Here is a 23,593-nt window from a genome sequence, read left to right on the forward strand (position 1 = left end):
GGCAATGTTTAAAACTACATGATCTGTTCCTGACCCACACTTATGTACTCACTGTGATGACCTCTTGTTTCCTAAGTTATTCTGAGTGGTGTGCAAATAAAAAAAAAAGGGTGTAAAACACAAGAGTTCAAATAATAAATAAATTAAATTAAATAATCATAACATATTTTGCTCCGAACCTCCATCTTTTATACATCTTTATCCAGCTGTGCAGCCGTGAACCCGTTTGACCTCTGAAAATTTGTGAAAGTTGGTGCTGGTGAGGCGAGAGTTGTACGAGCGGATCAATGGCCTGTGCTGAATGGCTGCGGCCGTCCAGAGGTGGAGACTCGCCTGGGATCTGCTGCAGGGCTTCACCCCGCCGGATCGCCATCAGTTTTTACATCTGCCGATGCAGTGATACATGGAAGTACAACACAAGAGAAGCATGAGGCAACACTGTGCTCTAAAACATGGAATATTCAAGGAATTCTTGGCAGAATTCCTGGGAACGTTTGTCTTGGTGGTGAGATTTCGTTTTGTTTTCACTCTCAGTGTTCTTCCAGTTGTGCTGCTCAGTTTCGCCAGATGTGAAATCTCCTGTAACATTTTGTGATTCTGTCTGAGATGCAGCTGAGATTAAGTGTTGTTTTCTTCGCCTGTGTCTCAGCTGTTCGGCTGTGGCTCAGTCGCTCAGACCGTCCTCAGTCGAAACACCCTGGGCGAACCGCTCACCGTCCACATCGGCTTCTCCGTGGGCCTGATGATGGCAGCGTACGTGGCCGGCGGCGTTTCAGGTAACATGTCTGCATTTCACCATTTATATTCTGAACTAACGATGATAAATAGAAAGGTATTCGACGAAAAAAGAATAAAATACTCGTGTTAAGCAGTGAAAGATGTTATTTTCTAATCATGTCTTTCAAAGCATGAACACCACTGTGTTTTACCTCTTTGCTTCAGTAGATGATTTCATATTCACAGCACCTGATTCATGTATTTGTCTTAAAAATGTGTGTATTTCTACTGTTTTTGAAAACACATTAGATTGCCAGATACAATCCCTTGAAGGGTCATCAACCTATTTTGAATCTAGAAATGATTGAATATGAGCACCATTAGACACTCCAGTGTGTAATTAACATGTAATGCTAAACTGATTTGTTTAGTTCAGTGCCTGATCTGTGCAAATATCAATGGAAACACTTAAAAATATTCAATTTACACATATTTCAGCAGGTGCCCCATAAAAGGGTTAGTTGACTATTACCAGAGAAGCAGAATGTTCCCCCCACTGAGAGATCAAATCATATCCAAATGGATGTTTGGATTGAATGCATCAGCAGCACAGTTTGATGGGTGATAGTTAAAGGCTGTGCTGTGATCAGTGTCCTCTACAACTGCCTGTCAAATCAGCTGCAAAAGTTTTGATAATAGAATGATTACCAGTTTGCTGTTTGAATATTTGGCACCTTTGAGGCCAGAGGATCCACTATTTAGCACCACACGCTCTTTGAGGCATTTAAAATAATTTATATTGGGGAGCATTTGCCAGAGCGTATAAAACACAGACCCTGGTGTGTGTTGTTGTGAAAACATTGTTACTCAGGAGGCTTGTAATAATATAAGTTTACGGCTTCCCGTCCTGCCATATGCTGCCTCCGGTGTCGGCAGGAACGTGCCAGCGCTCTGTCCAGATTCCACGAACGTGTACTGACCATTGATTTGTGAGTGTGTGGGGTCGTACATAACCCCGGGCTCTGAATGTCCTGCGAAGCGCATTGATCGGGAGCTGCGTTCGCTCTCTATTACAGCGTCCAGACTCAGTCCAAACAGGAGCGCCTGCCTCATCTGAGCAGCGAAAGACAGCGTTCTGATGTATATATGTATGTAATCATATATTTAGAAAAAAAATAAACACTCCCAGGGTGTGATCACAGCTTAATTAGAAATAGGAACAGATTAATGCTGCCTCTTTTACTCCCCTGGGTGTGAATTTTCTAATAAATGACTACTCTTCTGCTTCTTTACTCTTGAACATACATAATCCCGGCCTGATCCGCCCCGGGGCCTGCTCCCCTTCTGCTGCCTCTCGTAAATGTGACAGCCTCACTAATGATGAAGAGGATATTATGCCAGCCGCCCCCCGCCCCCCCCCACCCTGCACCCCCCCCTCCTCCTCACACTGTGCTTTGTCCTCTGTCCCAGGGGGCCATGTGAACCCTGCTGTGTCCCTGGCCATGGTGATTCTGGGCAAGCTGAAGATCTGGAAGTTTCCCTTCTACGTCATCGCCCAGTTTCTTGGGGCTTTTGCAGGAGCTGCTGCTGTCTTCGGGTTATATTACGGTGAATGATCCCCAAAATACCGACTGTATTTAAAATGCTTCAAAAACTAAAAACGGATATTTTGTTAAAGCAACTCAGTATATTTTTCAGCTTTTGTTGTACTTTATATTTCTTCCTGTTTTTCCCCCTCATTTGAACGGAACTCTGTTTTCTACTCCTTGCATTTTCAAAATTGGCTTCCCACTTGTTTCAACTCCTACGGATGAGAGACTCAACACAGAGAGAGAAAGTCACCCGTGAAGAGAAGTCGTGCCAAACAGCAGTTATTAGCTGAAAGCTGAACTTCCTGTGTTCCACATGATTCGATCTCCAGACAGACTGGCTCTGTAAAAACTGCAAAAACTAACAACGTCTGTTAACATTTTGATCTAAGAAGTGATTTAATACAGATGGAGAGGATTAATTAACAAATTAAGGAAATAAATGACCTTCCTTAAATGAGTGTCTGACATCTGGATCATCCGCCCTCTATTTGTTATCTCCCTGTCGTCCCATCAGATGCGTTCATGGACTTCACCAGCGGGATCCTGTCAGTGACGGGAATCAACGCCACGGGTCATATTTTTGCTTCGTATCCGGCGAGACACCTGTCGGTCCTGGGCGGCTTCATCGACCAGGTGAGCCCATGGCCCGGTGACCTCCCCCGCACCGTCTGCTCTCCATTTCAAGCAGCAAAGTCTGACAAATGCGGCTAATGCAGAATTGATTGTCCCCTTTTGTCTGAGAACACCCCCTTTTTTTTCGCCGAGTTGGGTCTAATGACCCATTTCCTGGCATTCACTGGAAGGTCACAGCTACTTAACAGCGTTTTCACAAAGTTTGCTGCCGCAGTCCAAAACTAACGTGTGTGCCGGTCTAAAAGTGCCGGTGAGGTGTCGAGATAAGTCTAATGACTGATAACGTGTTTATGTTCCCTCTATTATTTCATTGTGCTTGTGGTGTTCACAGGTCAGATTCCAGCTGTGGGTTCTGGTTTAACCCTGTGAGAACAAACTGTATGAAGCAACATGTAAATCCTGTCAAAGCAGAATGATGACGCCTTTTTTTACGTTATGATTCTTCAGCAGAAGCGTAAAAAAAACACTCCTTTGCAAGGGTTAGATAATAATAGCCACATTTCAGTTACACTTCAGTGTTATGGACTGGGGATCAAGCCGGTGATAAAACACTCTATGACCTGAGTTCCAGTTACATTGGTTAAAACCCCAAAAACGGAGCCTTTTCAAGCTTTTTGGTTCCGTTTCATGACTAATTTTAGTCCTGAAAATCAAAAACTGCATTATCTCAACAATGTTTGAAGGATTTCAGTATTTTGTTTCACCAGACTCTTCAATAACTGGATCTTAAGAATTCTTGGAAGCTTGTATGAGTTTAGAAATAACTGAACAAACAGATGATGTTTCAGTGAAAAATCAAACTATGTCGCATGCAGACATGAATACAGTGCATATAAATGCTGGTGTGTATAGGATGGGAAGCCTAAATCTTTATATGCAGACTTTAAAACGAAGTTAACTGAGCTTATGGAATAACCCGTGTTTTGTGCAGGTGGTGGGAACCGGCATGCTGGTGCTGTGCATCCTCGCCATCATCGACGGCGGGAACATCGGCGCTCCTAAAGGCGTGGAGCCGCTGGCCATCGGCCTGATCATCATGGCCATCGGCGTGTCCATGGGGCTGAACTGCGGCTACCCCCTGAACCCCGCCCGAGACCTGGGACCCCGACTCTTCACGGCCGTGGCAGGGTGGGGGATGGAGGTCTTCAGGTAACTCAGACTCAGGGTCTTTCTTTTAGTGCATGAGATTCTTTTATAACCCTCTAAAAGAGAAAACAGTGATTCAGGTGTCTGCAGTCACCTCCGTCCCACACACTCTCTTCACTCCATTGTTTATTGAGTTGTGCACGCCGGGCTGACGCCGTGCGGTGTTGTATAACGTCACATGCGCTCCACGGATGCGGTCGATGCTCGTGAACGATCCAGCGACGGCTGCCAAGCGACAGATCGCCGTTGTTGGTTTGTTTGCTTCTTTGTTTGAACGCTGTTGTGTTGGCAGCACTGCGGACTACTGGTGGTGGATCCCGGTGGCGGGGCCCATGGTGGGGGGCGTGGTCGCCGCCGTCCTCTACTACCTGCTCATCGAGCTGCACCACCCCCGCGAGGAGCAGGAGAAGCCCCAGCAGGAGGAGGCGGAGGAGGACGAGGAGGACGAGGACGACGAGGACAGCAGCCTGAAGGACAAATACGAGATGATCACCATGAGTTAAAAAGACGATCACACCCAGAACTGATAGACATGTTTTGTTTTTGTTTTTTTTTTTACTGTCAGTTGGATGAAGAGCACACGCAGACTTCCTGTGTCAGGGCGCTCTCGCTCGTAGAAAAACAGGCTGTAGTTCCACTTCTGATTGACTTCAAGCTGTGCAGAGGCTAACTCTGCATTGCTGACAGTTTTGTTTTGTTTTTTTTACCAGAAGCTAAACGCCACCACAGGCTTTTTGTTTTGTACTGTGTGAATAAGTAAGTAAACAAACACAAAGTTGCCGTACCCTCGTGAAACAGTGATCCCACCGTCCATATTTTGTATTTTCTATGTTTCTTAAACAAATGAAACTGTCCCTCCTGAGCTCGTCTCACTGTGTCCTGTACTGCCATCGGCACTCCTGTATTGTACATACTTCACTGTATATAAATCAATCTTTGCATGCAGTTTTGTCATTTCCCTGAAAGTTTGGCTTTCTTTCCTGATCAGCTGAAATTACCTCATGTGTACATTAAGCCACTGTTTTTCATTTGTTTGATTTATTTTGAATTTTTTTTTTTTTTTTTTTTTGCAAAGCACTCTGATTTCTCCCTGTTCATTATTTATTTCTCTCTCTCAGTATTGTTTGTCTACATTAAAGTTTCTACAAATGTCAGTTTCCTAAGCAATGCTTCATTTCAAGTGTAATTTAACCAAAATACGTATTTCTTTCCATAAATCTGTTTCACTTTGCACATCCATATATCCCAAAGTGCATCTCGAGCAGTAACATCTGAAAGCAAAAAAGTTAAATTACAGAAATTACAGAGTTAATTCGACTCCAGAAGATGAAGTGAGTCTTTTGTGTTTGATAGTTAGTAACTGAAGATGCTTCACGGTGTCCTTATGTTGTAAAATATGACCTGAACAAGGTTATATTTTCATTTAAAGTCCTCAAATGTAACGGTGCTGAGGTTTATTCTGGCATCCAGTCTGAGATAAAAGTACAAAACTACTGTTGGGGGACTGAAAATAACTCTATACTGTATGATATTAAGTTTACATCCGGGAGAAAATTTAAGAGAGCTACCTCCTTCTGTCTGGATGGATGATGGATGGACGCAACAAATAACCGGAGATAAACTACAGCCGCGCAGCAACAGATTGCTCGTTATGAGGCCGGCTTATGCTTCATGATGTGGAGGGTGTTTAATGTTAACTAATGATGAAGCCAGCAGCTGGTCCGGGGAGCAGGCGGCAGCTCCACTTGCCTGACAGAAATCTCACAGTAATTTCACCCCAGTGATCAGTCACACGCTGGCAGTATCGCGGCGACGCGTCACTCCAGAGCATGTTGTTATTATTCCCAACACACCAGCCTGAGGGGAGGCACAGGGAACTGGTTCCCGTCCGTGCCAGCATGTCATGTAGTGTGCGATTGCAAAATCGGCGTGTGTGTTGGTGTGTGTGGACACACTGGTGGTTCAATAATGATACATGTGCAGGTGCATGTGAGCCCAGCTTCTTGTCTCTGGGCTCTGATTCATGCAGGAGGCCGTCATTGTGCTGATTCAGCCACACTCTGCTCAGACTTCCGAGAACCGCGGCTGTAAAAAACACATCTGATGTCTGGAGTCACATGGTCACTCAGAATAAGTTCAATATGAAGAATGTTGTTTTCCAAAGCGGCTTCAACCTTCATCTGAACAACAGTTGTTCTAAAACACTTTTTTAATGTTGTTTGAGGAGAGGATTTTTCTTTCCAAATAGTTTCAGCAGTAATCTCTTTATTTGTGGTGAGATCCGGCTCGTCGATGATAAATCCGACTGAAAGAAAAGAACACTGAAACTCTGTCAAACGGACAATAAAACTGGGAGTTATCTCTGTGCCGTCAGTGCTTCTCTATTGTTGCAGCTTGAATGGGAAGCACAAGTTCGCTGCTGAAGTGGGAGGCACTCGACTCAGCGGCCCGGTGCTGCATTTACAGACGTGCTTTGTCCGTGTAAGCAGAGACAAGAGGTGCTGCAGGCCGATGGACGCCGGGACGCCAAGAGACGGCACCCAAATACACAATACCTGCTGTGACAGGCCCTTGTTACAGACACAGACAACAACAATGAGTCCAGATCTATTGAAACAGATCTCGCTTCCTGCTTCATGAGGGAAAAGATGGACGTAAACTCTGGTGACTTGTTCATGTCAGAACCGGCGACTGCAGCTCAGGATCTGTATAGAAAATCAATTGCAGGCCACGTTTCACTGCATGCACACATGCGTACGAGCAGGATCAGATGTATGCTTTCCTCTGGATGTTACATCACCAAAAATACTCATTTCATCAATATAAATGATGTGTGTAACAAGTCTGTGGAGAGTCTCACGACACGGAGGGATCGGCTCGACCGGCTCAAATCTGGACGTTTGGGTTAAAACCGTGAAGTCAGAGTTGTCAGAAAACATGTGGGAAAGCCGCTTGTGGATTTGTGGGGCTGATGTTGTTTACTCAGCAGCTGCTCTGAAACCTCTGGCTTTCCAGGCTTCACCTGAAGCAGCTGCTCCCTCTGCTGTGGACGGTCCTGCACTGCAGTCAGGAGAAAATAGATGGGTATACTCATGAGGATTTAACCATTCCGTTTACAGAGAATTGTTATTACACTCACAAGTAAGCCAGGTTTCATGTTATTATATAATGCTGCAGAGGTATGATTGTTTTTTTTTTTTAAAAAAAGAGAAATGATCTACACAACACAGTCTCAAGGATTTATTGTAGCAAACATTACAACCATCTTCAAGAAAAAAGTGATGAACAATGCTGGAGTCTCAAGACACCGAACAGAGAGCTCGTCCCAGGATTTAAAACTCAGCGAAAATGTACATTTGCCTCAAACTTTTTATGCACATTAACTTAAAGATTTCATCATTCATTTCAGTTTGTTCCCTCATCATACCGATGGCGACCACTTGTTCAGGCCGCAGTCCAACTTTCACATATTTTTTTTCTCTTCACATTGAAATGGTACAAAAGAAAAGAAAAAAAAAAACACACACACAAACCAGGAACTATCAAGTGATTAAGCTGTAACTCATTCAAAAAAAAAAAAAAAAAAAAAAAAAAAAAAGATGCATAAAACCTGAATTATGTTTGGGCTTGATTTGAAAGAAGGGGAGGCTTTTCATTCGAAAAAAATAAAACATATAAAGACACAACCACTTTCTGCCAAACGTGTGAAAGGAGATCATGTGGACAGAAACGGCCAGCCGACACGAAAGGCACAGCAACACACTCCAGTCAAAGCAAAATCGATTCAAGAGTTGATGAATTACCTCGAAACACTCAAACAACAGATGGAGAAAAACACCGTGCTGACACTCCCAAGTGTTTGCATCAAGTAAATTAATGTTTCACAAATCGAGGGAAACAGATTTTCTCTAATGTAAAATCTGGGGGAACAGTGAGCAATCCACACGCAGAGGTTTTCAAAGTGTGAGCCCGGTAATACACCCCTAAACATTTGCTGAGATTTCATATTACGAGACATTATTATCTGTTGAAATCCATAAATCCAATAAATAAAAGTGCTGCCTCAGTATTTAAGTAAAATTTGTTCTGGTTTTCATCCCTCCCAACACACACACACACACTTCGAAAACCACGGTTAACTCATACAAGCTTTTTCCTCAGAATCTCTGCAGCACAGGCCCAGGCAGCCGCTCACCCACACCCCGAAACCTCCCATCATGCACCTCGGTCCTGTATTTTGAGGGGCTTGTTATCATCACCACAGCGGTTTGTAATGCCAGGTTTTCTGTTCAGGTCCTATAAGCTTGAAGTTAAGGGATCAAATCGGGGGGGAGGAATTAAAACGTGCACACGACTTAAAGTGACCCACGTCAGCATGAAGAGCCAAAGAGCGCACACGTTCCAGACAGTAAACAGGGGTCTATTTTATTTTGAACGAGTCTTTTAATTAATGCATTTCAAGTACTCCAAAAAATTACATCTCTTTGCACAATACAATTTTGAGCTTTTTTTCTCGTTTTTTTTTTTTTTTTTTTTTTTTTAGTAAAAATGTTCAAAGTGAACAAAAATTTCCGATACTGTATAAAACACAGTGAACATTAAAATCAGACAGTAGTATTACTTTTTAATCGTGTGTTCTTTCGGCCTACATCACCTACGACATTTTTTTTTTTTTCAACTCAATTTGGACATTTTTTTCAGTGCACGTTTATCTAAAAACTTTACCAAGACTACGAAATTAAAAAGAAAAGGAAATTTACAGGCGTTATTCTTCTGCTCGTCTACCCAAACCATGCCACAGGGTAACAAAGACAAAAATGAGAATGTAACATTGACTCCATCACACTGAACTGTTTTTAAACCATGGATGATGGCGGAGGAAAAAAAAAGTATCAGAAGCAAACTCCAGTTCAACTAGCACATATAAGAACATAAATAACTTAGAAGAGAGGAAAGTTTTGTCACATATGAACATCTTTGAACAACTTACTCTGGAATTAGAATACAAAAAAATCAAACAGATGTATCAAAATGTAATTTCTCCATTTTCAAATGAAATGCAAATTACTTTTTCTGTTATTTTTTTTTTTTTTTCATTTTCGTTTTTCGAAGTACTGTACAAGTTTACAGGTAGACGCTCCGGGCCCGGCGGCTGTGTCGCGGGGCCCCGGGAGGCCAAAATTTAAAAAGAGCTCCGTTTTGTACAGACATGAGAAGTTCTGCCGACCGTCCGATTCGTCCGCCGTGCGAAATAAAGTGTGACATGTGAGGTTTTCTTTTTTTTTTTTCCTTTTTTTCCTTTTTGTTTGTTGTCCCCTCCAGAGCACATGTGATTAACGGTGTCCAGTTTAAGATACTAGCTGTGATTATTACTGCATGCATTAAAAAAGTAACGATGCGAGGAGAACACAAAGCGAGAGCACGGGGGAAACGCGACGCGCCTGTCGCCTCGGTGCTTTTTTTTTCCCACCCTCATGCAAAAGTAGAGTGAAAAACGCTTTGCACAGCAAATAACTCACATGGGTTTTTTTTTTTCCTTTTTGTTCAATATGCCGTGATCACATTACCTCTCGGTTAGTGTTTAAGGTATTTTCAAAAAAAATGCCCCTTTTCTCGTAGCCAAAAGAGGAACACCTGAGGTCGAACAATCCCACAGGAAAATAAAAATGAACAAAATAAAAACAAAAACAAAACAACAAACACAAACAAAGCAATCACATCTCCTTCCTTTCATTCAGCTGAAGTGGCTTCAGAAACGCTCCAGGTGCTTCCTGTGTTTCATGAAACCTGTGCACAGAGATCAGCTTTCGGGGTTGGGGGGGGTTGGGGGGGGGGGGTGTTTATGGCACGCCGATGTAAACGCAGAACCGAGGCCCGTTGCTCATGAGCTCTTAAGGGGAATCAGTCTGGGATGAGATCTGACCCAGGAGAGAACTGCTGGTTTGATTTAAATGGCTGAAACGAAACCGACCGAAGCAGCCGCCTGTCTTCCTGTGGAAGTGGTGAAAACACACACACACACACGCGCGCGCACACACACACTGCTGCGTCACACTGCTCTCCCCAGCTGCTTCAAGACAAACATTGATAGCTGTCAAAAAGTAAATAAGTGTTGAGTGACATACAAACATTACAGACCTTGGTCAATTAATAGTCACATTTAATAAATGTGTCTGCATGCCCACATTGAAAAGTTCTTAGTTTTGCTATCTGAAGAATAATAGAATGATTTAATCTTACATTTGTTTCCTTTTTTTTAAATTTTTTTTTTAAGTCATTTTTAAAAATTTATTTCCACACTCATGTAAACTAACTCTGTAACATGATACGCTCTCACTTCTACACTAAACCACAGCAGCCTTCACTTTCCCTGGTCTTCATATCGTAACAGGTAGACTCATCTTCAGCTTCAGTTAGTGGTTATTCATTCTTCATTATCGAAAGGAAAAAAATCAGTAAAAAGACAGTAAATGTACCAAACTAGGTGATCCTCCCTGCAATACCTCATCTAGGTTGATACACAGCAAAGCAAATTAGAGAAGAAGGAGGAAAAAAAAAAAGATGGAAAAAGGGAGCTTGAACCAAGAAGGCCTGAAAAATGGGATATGGCGACCTTGTAGTTCAAAAAAAAAAAAAAAAAAAATCAAAAAATCTAGCGACCTATCAAAAGTGAGAGAGATCCACCTGATTGGACCGCGAGAAGAACCCGATGGCGTCGAATCCTCGTCCGCAACGTCCAAAGGAGCTCGTCACAAACCATCATTCCTTCATTTATGTGTTAAGAATCCTGAGAGCACTAACCGAAAAAAAAATTCAAAAAAAGAAAAACAAAAAAAAAAATTAAAGAGGAAAAAAAGTGAAGAATTACACAATTTACAGTAGAAGAAATAGTTTGTTTTCACTTATGATACACTAAGTATTTACAGTCACATGCAGAGAACTGTCTGCATGAGAGACCGGAGCCTGTGTCTTTTGCCGTTTTGACATGTGTGTAAATCACAAAAAAGTGCCGCAAATCCCCACTGAGTGTCTCTCATTCCTGGCTAGGATGGCGAAAAAAAACAAAACAAGAAAAAAGAAAAAGAAAAAAAATTAAAAATAGCACAGAACAATTCACCAGCAGCCACGGGCTTGTCACTCAAGAAGACATTGCAATAAAACAAAAAAAAAAACCCATCACAGAATGTACTAAAGCTACACATGATTCCTTAACTCCTTGGCACTCCTTAAAAAAAAAAAAAAAGAAGAAAAAAAAAAGTAAGATGGAAAAAAGATGCTAGATCGCACTGCATTGGAAATGGCTGATGGTCGAGTCCACTCCACAAAGAGCCAATCGAGTTGCTAGGTTAGCGTTTTCTCTTTTTCACGTGTCTGTTTTCGTCTGCCGATGGTGAATGTGATCATGACTAACAACCATGTCAGGCTTTTCTTTGGATGGAGTGACGCTTTTGTTTCCCACTGTAGGCACAAGGAGGAGCCAAGGCATTGGGGGGGTGGGGAGGAGGGGGGTGGGTCTGCGGGTTTTCGGGGACTCAGCGTCTCATCTGGCCCATCTGATAGTTCTCTCTGGGCTGACGGTGGTGCCTCTGGGGCTGCGCCTGCCGCTGCGGCTGCCGCTGGGCTTGCCGCTGGCCGCCGTGGCCGCCGTGTCCTCCGTGGCCGCCGTGGCCGTGCTGGTGCGCGTGCTGGGACTGGTGCTGCACCTGGGAGTTGGCGTGCTGCTGCGCTCGCCGCCGCTTCAAAGTACCTGGAGGTGGGGGGAGAGGCGAGTTACCCGAGCCTCAAAACAAAACAAGCAAACTCAAAGTTCTCTGAGAGACGCGTCCCTGGACTCACCTGGAAGAGGTTTGGGCGGGGGCAGTTTGGGGTTGCTGCTCGGCGTGTGCACGCTACAAATCTTGATGAAGCCCGCCATGAGCATGATGAGAGCAATGCCCATCAACAGCACCGCCCACCAGTGTGCCTGGAAGGAAGATCAAACTCAAATCAAACACAATCTGGAAAAAGAACCCTCAGTTTCACACTGTCTCGACACGTTGAAGGAGTCCACACGTACCACGATCCACTCCGCGATGTTTTCGTAGAGCTCTGGGTTGAAGATGGCCTTCTTTAGCCTGGCCAGCGGCCCGTCCGCGTCCACCAGCCGGCACTTCATGAACACGTCGCAGTAGCCCTTGAAGTCGTTGCAGGGCGAGCCGGCCGGCAGCGTGGTCACTTTCTTATTGAAGAATCGAGCCAGGCGCTCCGAGCCGGTGCTGCTGCACGTGTTGGGATTCACTGCGGACGCAAAGCACGACAAACGGCCGACTCGGTTCAAACGAAGGAGCACGGAGTCTCCGGTGCATGTTATTAATAACAAACGCTACTGGACAGCAGGGGGGCGGCGGCGGCGAATGACTCACTCTTCTCCATGCAGCACACGTGGCAGAGCTCGGTCTCGTCCTTGCCGTCCTGGCTGGCGCAGGTGCACGCCTCCAGCCCGTACTTCTCGCAGATGGAGCCGGAGCAGCCCTGCGGGGAGGAAAGGGACCGATCAGACACTGTCTGGTGTGAGCGCGAGGTCGCTACGGCGACCCAGACGCGCCGCCGCCGGACGCTCACCCCGTTGAGGCAGACTTGGGTCTCCCCGTGGCAGGCGGTGAAGTTGGCCTTGGGTTCCGACGTGGGGCACTGCGGGCTGACGCCGTTGCACATGCCCTGGTGGGCGCACTCCGACTCCTCCCTGCACTTCTCGTTTCGGCCCTTGTAGGAGCACTCGGCGGTGCAGCAGGGGCCCTGGCTGGGACTGCAGGCAGACGGCGGGGGGGGAGCGTTAAAGCCACGGATCCGCGTTACGTAACGAAACGCACGCCGAGGGAGGACATTTCCACCTACCTGCAGACTTTGTTGGGCTTCAGTTTGCACTTCTTGTTGTCGGGCTGGTTGGCGTCGTAGCAGCACTGGTCCCTGCACTGATCGCTGTAGCCACAGTCACACTCCTCCCCGGGCTCCACCAGGCCGTTCCCACAGATGGGCTGGCCAGACTCTGTTTCATGGAGAAAGCGCAGTTATGGCTCTACTGAGCGCCTCCAGCACAGAGCAGCTCCATTTCACTCATTATCCGCTCATCATTTATACATGAAGGATGCAATTTGATGGGAAATAAAAAGAAATTAAAACTCATCCACCTCTTAGGGAATATAAATGGAATGAAACTCTACAATGAAAACACACCTCGAGTTAAGAAAAACTGCTTTCAGAGCTCTTACTAGCTGCTTGCTGACTTTAGCACAAAAAAAAAAAAAAAAAAATGACCACAATTTGCCTGATAGCAGAGGAAAAGCTGCAGCAGATGTTTCAATTTGCAAAGAAACTTAAGCCTGGGATAAAAACTCTCCATCCGCAAACAAGACAGTGAAACGTACCGACGAAACAGTTGCTCCTTTTCTTCTCCAACACTTGGCTGATGTTGCGAATGCTACAGATGGAGAACTTATTGTTGTTGAGCTTGTCTCCCGACGTGGCTCTTGCATACATGATATAATTGCCCTTCTCCTTCTTGTCTTGGCTTTTGGATTCTCCCGGGGTGCACTCAGATCCAGAGTCATGCTGGCAGCGAGAAAGAAACAGGGAAAGAAAAAAAAAGAAAAAAAAGTGAGGTTAAAAGAGGAAAAGATAAAGCACGCGGGGTCTAATACATTCCTTCTCACTGAGCGTTAACATCTAAGACACTCACCGGGGAGCCAAAGTTGTGTCCTACTTCATGTGCGAAAGTGATATGGGAGACTTTCGGGGGAACGTGGGAGGCGTAGTTCTGTACAGTGATTATACCAGTGTTGAGAGATTTCTTTTTTCCGTCTGAGTACAGCTTGCTTTTTTCACAGATGCCTCCAGAGCTCCCTGCGAACCAAAAAGCACAAGCTGGGACGGTCTTTTCCTTTCAGAGAACGGCTGCAGACCTTGAAGGATTTGGCTCATTAACGGGCGCGGAGATGACTCACTTCATGACAATTACTCAAACGGTGACTGAAAAAGACCGCTTACCAATGCTCGATTCAAAAGTTGAGATATTACTGGCAGAATACAAACACAGAGCACTTTTTGCTTTAAGGCCACAGTGGCATCCTTTGAGAACAATGACCACGGTTTTGTAATTTGTTACCTAATAGGTCAGAAAAGAGTTGCGAGTACCTGAGGGGGCTCCCACCCACGCCAAGCCCAGCACGCCGTCATCAAAATCCCTGTCCGTGAAAACGTAGGCCAGGCAGTAGTCGTCGTGGTTCTGCTCCGAGTTCAGCTCCAGGAACTTCTCCACCCCGATGTTGGCGAAGCGGAATGGGTTGGACCGGTCCCGCTCGTCGTTGGTGGTGTTTATCTGAGCAGGAGGAGGAAAGTGAAGAGTAAGGAGCAGAGGTATTTCGAAATCTAGCAGGGAAATCAGCAAAAGGCTCACCCGAATCCTCTTGACCATGAAGCTGATGTTCCGGATGCCCATGAAGTCAGTGCCCTGATAGATGGCGTCGATCGCCTTGACGTGACTTGAGATCTAAAGTAAGACACGAGAAAAATTCACTTGGGAGTTTTCGAAAGTAACTCTAAGCTCTCGCAGTGATGAGGAATGACTGCTGGAACTCTCCTGCTTCACATTACAGCCTTCAGGCGGGAGCGCCGCAGCACTACTGGTCCAGAACATTCGCTAAATACGTTTTATCCTCTCTGCTGCATAAAAACCCCCAACAACAATAAGTATGGAAATTCAAAGCCGTTGCTGCTGCTGTGTCTTTCTAGTGTGTGTTCAACCAGGTGGATATTTACTACTGATCCCGACCCGGGAGAGTGGACAGATCAGGAGGCCCTGCTCCATAAAAACATTTAAACAGATTCATACTAAACCTGCAGATCAGCGTGAAAATGACTCAACAGGAATTTCTGTCACCATCTTCCACTAAGTCTACTTAATGTCATTTTGCGAGGCGATCCACTGGCTGTGTACATGAAGTTTTGAGGAATTTTTCAAAATATATATATATATAAAAAAAAAAGGCTCTAAGAAACTGGACACGAGGCAACGTAAAAAATGTTAATTCCCCAGTGAAGCTCGCTGATCAAAGTGCTGTGTGGAGTTGAGTGATGTTATCATGCCACGCTAGATTGTGAGTTAAGCGAAGACCGAACGGCACGTTTCCATGGAAATTAGATTTTTCATAGAAATTCTATAGTTACGGTGCATTTGCAGAGATTTCCATTTGAAACTGTTCTGTTGAAGGTGTTATGACTCACAGCTTCCACTCAATAAGAGGTGTTTTTATTTCGAGAGTCTTTAGCCTGTGTACTTTGCACTTAGCCGATGCCGTTGGTTTAAAAAAAGCTTTTCTGCGGCTCTGTCACGCAGACGTTTCAGCATCAGCACGGCGCGTAGCGGGCGAGCCGCTGTGTACCTGAGCGATGACAGCCTCTCTGGTCTTGTAGTACTTGTAGAAGAGGTGGTCGGTCTGAATGAAGAGCTGACAGGTGTTCTTCTCCACCTGGGCCATCCTCCTCCTCCTCAGCAGCACCGGCTCATTAACGCCCGCCTCGGTGTGGAGCTCCTGGTGAAGCAGAGCAGGAAATGGACAGCTAAATAAAACATATACCAGTGAAATGAAGAGTAAATAAATCATGTTTGGAATTTTTCAGGCAGTAGTATGTTCACGAACCGAACGAGGATTTGAAACAGATTATATCCACAGATTTATGCCCAGTCTTTAACCTCTATGCACGATCCTTCAAAAGCAACGTGCCAAGTGTTCTGCAGAGTACTGACAGAGGGTGGCCACACCAAATACTTATTTCTCTCCTACTAATTCACACTGCAATTTGCAATAAAGTGACAGAAATAAACCATTAACCTTTAAATGAGCCCGTGCTGCTTCCTCCTCCACACCAGCCTCAGAGCACTGCATGTCACAGCAACGAAACATTGAGTAACTATGTGTGTGAATTTGCCTGAAAGAATCTGTTTTTGACAACAGAACTACGGAAGGAATTATTTTGGGAGTAAAAATGAACACAAACTATGTTTCATTACAGGAGCTCATCTGTTTCTAGTTGGAAATATGAAGCCCAACTAAAGAGTGTGGGCTGAATGACACTGCTTGCTTTGTATTTAAATGTTAAAGTTTGTTAGGATGCAGGACTGGTTTAACTTAAATTGAACAGAACAACTGGTCCAGGAGTAACTGCCATGAGAAGTGTTGGTGCCAAACCCTGTCACTAGTGGCAGGAATGGAGCTAAAGGGTTAAATTAGCCATATGCTGCCGTTTAATGGATGTTCTGGATCTCCGGGTTTATAAACTGCAGACAAATAACCACACAGGGGAGACCTTCTGTTTGTCTGACCCTAACAGAGCGGGAGGCATCGGGAGATTGTTTATACATCTCTTTGCTAATCCCCGTGGAGGTTTACAGTGGTGTGAGGGGAGGTTCACCTTGGATGGCTCCTCCATGGCAGAAGCTTGGTACTTCTTCATCCTTTCGAACACGGAGCTGTCAGCACAGCCTCCCTCTGGGCCGTACTTGTGCGGGTAGTCTGAGCGGGAGAGGCAGACACAACACTGTTAGGATTATGAGAGACAATGTTAGCTACTTAACCCCCTGAGTCACTCTATTTCTGGCACTATTCATGATCAGCTAATGGATGTACTTACACGCCACTTGAGCCTAGCTTTGCAGTGAGCCGCTACCTTTCTGTCGCTCTCATTAGCGATTCCTCTCACAATTCAGTTTAATTTGCCCCTCAGCCTCATGCTATGTGTACACAGATGATTTGAAATTGGGGGGTGTTGGAGTGGCGAAGTGTACTCTGCGCTCGCTAATAGTACCAACACTGTAAAGACGGCATAAATGAGCTAGCAGCCCAAGAGCAAGATTGGGTTACTCAGCTAATGAGCACCCCGGGTGTCTCGGCTCCCCTGGGGAGGAATCACACCAGCCTGCCTCCAACAGCTCAGGCTCCCTCACCTTACACTTTCCCAGTCATGCATTTACATAGGCGTGTATCCAATTACTCAAACGTGATGATTACAAGAGAGAGAGAGCCGCCGGGCTGAAGCTGCCCGTTACTCACGGATGTCGTCTTCATGGTAGATGACGGAGTGGAAGGGCACGTTTTTGCCCTCCAGGTATCTCTCGGCAGGCTCCACGTAGTAATTGCCATGGTAGCTCTGAATGAAGCCTTCAAATCTACCATCTACAATGGAGCCGTGAGTCAGCGTACCCTTCTCACCTGGAAAGAACAAATTACATGTGTCTGTTAGAGCAGTCACATATAGAAAAAAACCCTTCCTGTGAAATATTCTGGACTGCAGCATTGCAGATGAGCAGAATTAAAATACGGCATTACCGTAGATTTCTCCAGTGTAGATATGTGAGGTATCAAAAGGAATCTCTTCTCCTGAAACATCCACCTTCAAATCTGGGGTGAACAAGGTGGTGTCCCTCTTCATTCGTAAATTAAAATGCCTGAAAGGAAAAAAAAAAAAAAAAAACACACCAAAGCAACTTGTTAAGACACAGGATTTTAGGTGGGTGTCTATAGATTGGAGACTTTTGGAAGTAAGCAATATTCATCCTGCCTCTGCAGTCAAGGGAGAATGCAAATGAATAAGGGAAAGGGGAAGAAGCAGGGAGCACTGGCAGAGAGAAAACCTTTCAGCTGTTTTCTGTTGCAAAGCGGAAACTACAGCTATTTTGTAAGAGAGTGAACAGAGACTCGGGACAGCCTGAAACAATGCCGTTTCTTGTTCATCAAACAAACTGCGGGGAAACAAAGCTGTTACAGTTCACCTTGGGTTTCATGTTACACCTACACAACCTCCTTATTGAGTACTTCAATTGTGTAGAAGCTACTACTGTCTGTGAGAAAACACAAGGCCCATAAAAAAAAACAACAACGATTTGATGGCAACCTAGTGTACAATGCTTTTTGAATCACTACTGTTTTCTGAGACATAATCCCTTCAGAAAAATATACAAGACATCAAAATATCAATCTGAAAACACGCTAAGACCCAGCAGCACCCGCAAGCAGCCAAACTGTTGCAGAAAATGTCCAGCGCAAAGGCTTTAGGCAGTCTCGAGTTCCTTATCCATCTCACAAACCCATCAGAGAAGTGTCGGATTGGTGCCAAATCCGTTCTCCTGGATGACAATGAGCTTTAAAAAATACAAGCAGCCATAAAAGACAGTCTGAAAGCTGGAGAAGTCGTCCTGCAACAGATGGCCGCGGCTCAACAGAGTCTGGATCTCAGCCTCGTGGAGTCAGCCAGAGATTGCATGAAGAGATGAAAACAGCCACCAATAAAGACTCAATCCACAAGAATTTTGGACAATCCCCAAGATCTGTGAACAATAATATGCGAAACACCTTGAATTATCGCATGGAAGAATAACCAAAGGGAGCCCACGTGGTTTTAAAAGGCAGCCTGGTCACTTTAAAATACCAATATAGGAAGTAAATAAAAACAAATCAAGGATTTACGTTTGTTAACTTATTCAGAGCATAAAAACTTTGGTGCCAAATCCCACTGAGACTTTTTGTTCACATCAGGAGAAGGAAAGCTGGATGGAGTGTGGACTAAATGTAAGAACTGAAGTGGGAACCTCGTCTTGTCCTGATTTAAAAAGGAAATGAAATGGGCGCATTTCTGCTTTTCAGAGAACAAGACGTCTTCCATCCGTGGGTTTATTTGCAGAGCTCTTATCACTCTCCTCCCTGTTTAGGAACAGCGGGCCCCGTTACAAGCAGGACGATAAACAGCATTTGCCAAGATCCCAGCCAGATGGTCGTGACTTTGTCATGGAGAGTGGAGACACTTTCGATCAAACAACACCACCTCTTCAAAATACTGGCTGAAGAACCATGACAAGGACTCCATGTTCCCTTCCAGCTTCTCAGAAGATGATCTCAGTCAGTTCAGGTAGCGAGTGAGGACTGAAACACCTGATCCCTCACAAAACCCACTGATACACTGATGAAATAAGATTGTGATAGGAAATCAGAATAACCCCACATCAGTGTGTCCATTTATAAACTGATTTTGCATTAAATGCACAGTATTGAAAATATGACCAATAAACTCAAAGAATTTAAATATCACTGAAATCTGTGCCTTTGAAAAGATTATTATAAGCCCCAGGACACAATAACATAAGGAAAGAAAAGCAGCCAATCTACCGTGCATTGAAAGACAGTTGAAACAATGAAATGATCAAATATCCAATTGTTTGACAATGAATATCATCAATGAATCAGTTGGCTTCAATGGTGAAACAATAACCACTTGAGAGAAACCAATTATTAATCCTCCCTCACTGTGGCTCCAACATGATCCAATCAAACAATTCTTCTGATTAATAAAAAGAACACAGTGTTCAATCATTTGTTTGACACAAAATTAATCTCATAAATTGCCAAAAATAAAGCAAAACAAACGAGCATTGTCATAAGGACACATGAACAACAACAAACACTTTGACTTTTATGACACTAGTAAGAAAAAAAAGGAGCACAAACCTTCCGTGGGCGTGAAAATCTAAATGAAGGAACTTGTCTTCGTGAGAGAGGGCCCTCTTGGCCCTCTGATGGCTGCCGTGCAGCACCTCTGTGCTGTACGAGAGGCCCTCATAGTGACGGATGTACTTGTTCAGGGGGTTCCTATAGTGCCCTGCGTGATCAGAACAGAGGAACGCTTGTTAAACGACAATTCCAAGAGAGCAGGTGAGAGCAGCCCATGTTTCTGTCATTCTGTTTGTGTGTATACAGAACGCAATAACTGTAAGCCCTTCAAAAAAAAACCTTGATTTAGACTTTATTGATCCGAAGGTAGATTCAAAATTCTCAGCTGCTCTTCCAACAATGAAAACAACAGAAGAGAATAAAAATAGACGTACATATGGAGGAAAACTTGAAAACATGCAGATAAAACCACTCTCTCATGAAACACATTATCACATGATATATTAATGAACAGCTGCTCAGATCCACAGGCATGAAAAGTGCGCTAGTTAGAGGCTTTGGACTTGAACGTTAGTTTTATTCCGTGACTGTTTATTTTTATGGTTTTGCACTAAATCTTGTGTAATATTTATAATTCATTTATCTCTCCATTACACTCACAACAAATTCGGGAAAGAAAATGTGTCTCTCAACTAAATAATTAACAGTTTCAATCCAAGAATGTTTCTTTTTATCATGGTTTTTGCTCTCAAAAATGGAAAAATAAAAAATAAATAGGGGAGAGAATCCCCCCCTGAAGGCATGAATTAAACTAATAAAGTTAAACACACGAAAGAAATAACTAAAGCATACAGAAATGTAGCAAATATTTATAAACACGTAATTAGAAATAGACAGAAGCAGACAAACACAAACATAAGAAATATTAGTGTGATAATAAGATAGACAATAAGTAATAAACTAACAATAGACGATGTGTGTAATTTGGCTTACCCAATCCTGTTATTGACATTATATTACTATTATTAAAAAAAACAATTCAAAGTATCAGATAATGAGGAAAAACATGCATCTGCAACATTCTTGGCATCACAATGAGTCAGTCACATCAGCTGTTTGGACCAAAAACTAAAAATATCTACTTTGTTTCAAAGTAGAAAGACAACAGCAGTTGGGAATGAAAAACAGGCTTCTTCCATGTTAAAATGAATTAGGTGCTTAAAAGTTGTGGATCTGGCAGACATTCGATTGGCAAGAGGATGGAAACTGACAGCAGAGATCTGTGTTTTAACATTCGGTTGAATCTATTTCAGTCGACTAAATGCCAGTTTTGGAGCTGTGCAGAACAACCCCACCACGACAGTGTAATTACTTCACCACCAGAGGAGTGGGTGGTGGGATCCAAGAAAGAAGATTTCTTTAGCATCTCCACCCATTTCACGTGGGTCAAACTATCTGGAGACATAATCTCTGCTCAAAACATCGATCTCCATCTTTATTTGAGGTCATTTTCTATGTGCACTGAGCACGTTTGGTTCTGCTGTAACACACATTATCCTTCACAACATTATAAACCAAATGCGAGCATTTACTTGTAAAATGTGTCAGAGGAACTACTTCACAGGTAGGTAATGTGTGACTACTGAGCCATAAATTACAGGATTCAGTGTCACAAAGCTAGGTAAGTAAACCCAGGCTTCATGCACTTCCCTGCTCATGTGCACTGTAAATTATTTAGATTGTGACATTAAATTTTTCATTGAGGTGACTATGAGAAGTGAAGGCCATGACTGTACCTCTGAAATATCATAAATTCCCCATACAGTGCAAAACGTGAGAGAAAAAAGGACTTGTGGTCACTCTTGTTTTGTGGAGGCGATATGGACAAGAATAAATAAATAAATAAAATACAAGAGAAGAACGCAAATGGGCCTATTAGTGGAAAAGTTGTGATGGACACTTTTGACAAGCTGACAGGATCTCAATGTGAGAGTAAGATATAAATATGGATTTCAAAAACTGACAAAGGCATATATTTCACTGGGGAATAATCAAATAGACTATTTAAGTGAAGTGATTTCCTTGTCAAAGCCTAGTATCGGTTCACAGGTGTATTACAGCATAGGTGCATTACAGGTCAGTACTGCAATGTGCAAACAACTTGGATTTACCTCCTATAATATGGGGATTTAGCGATGTTTTCACAATAACAATCCAGACTTAGGCGAGATAAATCGGATCTTCTCTTGAGAGAACAGTGCTGATCAGTGACAGTGGGAAAAACAGCGAAATTACGCCTGCAGATCCGCACACTATGGCATCGGGATTTCACGCCGACTACTGTAAATGTCACCGACTCGTGTCCGTTATTTTCCCAGCACACGGCGAGACATTCGAGGCTGAAGTGTCGGCTAGCACGGAGCTAACGGTCCGTTCACCCGGTCGGCATCTCCATCTTCTCATAACAATGGCTGTCGGCGCTATTCGCACGATAACAACAAAACCGAGCCAAACCTGACAATAAAACGGTGACAACACGCGGGAATATGTCAGCAACGTCGGCGTATTTCAGTCGACCGAGCGAATCCGCGTCAGCCTCAGAGCTCGGGCTCATTTATCGGTTTGAAGTAATACGGCAAAAAGGGTGCAGTCCTCTTCATAACAAGCAGGCCCTGCTGATCCCTCCTGCTAGCTAACGGCTACCAGGCTTTCTGCTCCTCTCAGCCGCCGCTGCTCCACCGATTCAACACAAACTTCCAGGGTTTCCCCGCAAAACGCCTCACTCACCTTGGGTGGGGTTCAGCAAGTAGGCGAAGAGGAAAACTTTCAGGAGAAGCATGTGTGACAGATCCATTGTTAGAGCATTGATGCCGTTTTCACTTTATTGTCCTACTTAGATAGGCGCAGACGCCCTGTGTGTTTATTGCAGCTTCCTCTCATCGCCTCCTCTCCCCTGCGCCGTGACGTCAGACGCACGGCCGCCTGGCATCCCTTCCCCCCAGACGTGTCCATGGTGGACCCGGCCTGCATACATTACATTACAGGGCTGTGCTGCTGGGCTGTCGGGAAGATGTATGCGGTATGTCTGCGCACGCCATCAGGGAGAGACGCACCGGAAAACCGGACAGAAGTCAATAATATACTTAAATTCAGCCACCTGCTGAGTTTTGGTGCTGTTTCCCCTCATCTAAACATTGTACCTGCCCTGCCAATCACATGGCAACAACCTAATAGATTTAAGCATTTGCACTGACCAACTGCAAAACAAGAGCCAGCTGTTTCTTAAAGAGCCCATCCCACCTCAGACAGCACCTGTTCTGCCTGCTGCACTCTGGGACACACTCTGATAAACATTTGCTACTAGACAAGTCATTGCTTAAATCTCTGCACTGGCTGCTTTTAGGTCATAGGATTAAACAAATGTGTGTCAAAGGAAGTGCTCCCAGAGTCCAGGTGAACCAGGTGAAGCGGCTTTTAGTTCCTACTTTCTCACCTGTGGAACAAACTTGCTGCACATCTGAGGACTATTATATAACACTCTTTTTTGTTCAGGTTTTCCATTAAACAATATATTTTACTGCCATTCAATTGCTTTGATGTATTTCCTTATAAAGCACTCTGTATTACCTTGTGTCTGAATGGCACTATAAAAATAAATTTGCCTTGCCTTGAAAATATGATCAAGAGTAATAGTTGCATTCTTGAAATATTGCTAAAAGACTTTTACGCTTTCTGAGTTGAATGTGCTGGCACTGTGTAAGTTTTTTCTTAAGTGTATTTTCTCTCAGAGTTCAAAACATGTTTGGCATTAACTAAAATTTACATGAGGGGTGATTTGTTGTGCTTGCTCACTGATGTACCTGTCATTTGGGGTTGTAATCAGCTGGGACTGGATGATGGATGATACTATTTTGTCAGATGGACTTGGGCTTGTCAACTTATTCAATATTTCACTGTAAAAGACAGTTTGAGCTTGAATGGGATTTTTTTTTAAAGAACTGCAGGGGTCGGCTGGTCAAACGGTGGCGC

General features: G+C 44.0%; 2 protein-coding genes across 2 annotated transcripts; one reads left to right on the forward strand and one right to left on the reverse strand.

Moving 5' to 3' along the window:
* Positions 1 to 82: 82 nt before the first annotated feature.
* Positions 83 to 5,200, forward strand: aqp9a (aquaporin 9a). The gene is made up of 6 exons (XM_030095312.1): positions 83 to 505; positions 650 to 776; positions 2,188 to 2,325; positions 2,824 to 2,942; positions 3,874 to 4,091; positions 4,381 to 5,200. Exons 1-6 carry the CDS (start codon positions 404 to 406, stop codon positions 4,589 to 4,591), a joined length of 915 nt encoding a protein of 304 aa, XP_029951172.1. The 5' UTR covers positions 83 to 403; the 3' UTR covers positions 4,592 to 5,200.
* A 3,292-nt stretch (positions 5,201 to 8,492) lies between these two features.
* LOC115391216 (disintegrin and metalloproteinase domain-containing protein 10-like) lies at positions 8,493 to 22,514 on the reverse strand. Its single transcript, XM_030095310.1, has 16 exons — positions 22,352 to 22,514; positions 19,622 to 19,772; positions 17,450 to 17,568; positions 17,174 to 17,332; positions 16,536 to 16,636; positions 15,506 to 15,655; positions 14,521 to 14,613; positions 14,259 to 14,442; positions 13,804 to 13,967; positions 13,493 to 13,676; positions 12,963 to 13,113; positions 12,690 to 12,873; positions 12,491 to 12,599; positions 12,145 to 12,365; positions 11,925 to 12,051; positions 8,493 to 11,835 (listed from the first exon to the last, which is right to left on the reverse strand). Exons 1-16 carry the CDS (start codon positions 22,416 to 22,418, stop codon positions 11,621 to 11,623), a joined length of 2,379 nt encoding a protein of 792 aa, XP_029951170.1. The 5' UTR covers positions 22,419 to 22,514; the 3' UTR covers positions 8,493 to 11,620.
* Between the last annotated feature and the right edge of the window lie 1,079 nt (positions 22,515 to 23,593).

This window comes from Salarias fasciatus, chromosome 7, assembly GCF_902148845.1.
Source record: "Salarias fasciatus chromosome 7, fSalaFa1.1, whole genome shotgun sequence".
In the NCBI taxonomy this organism is placed as follows: Eukaryota; Metazoa; Chordata; class Actinopteri; order Blenniiformes; family Blenniidae; genus Salarias; species Salarias fasciatus.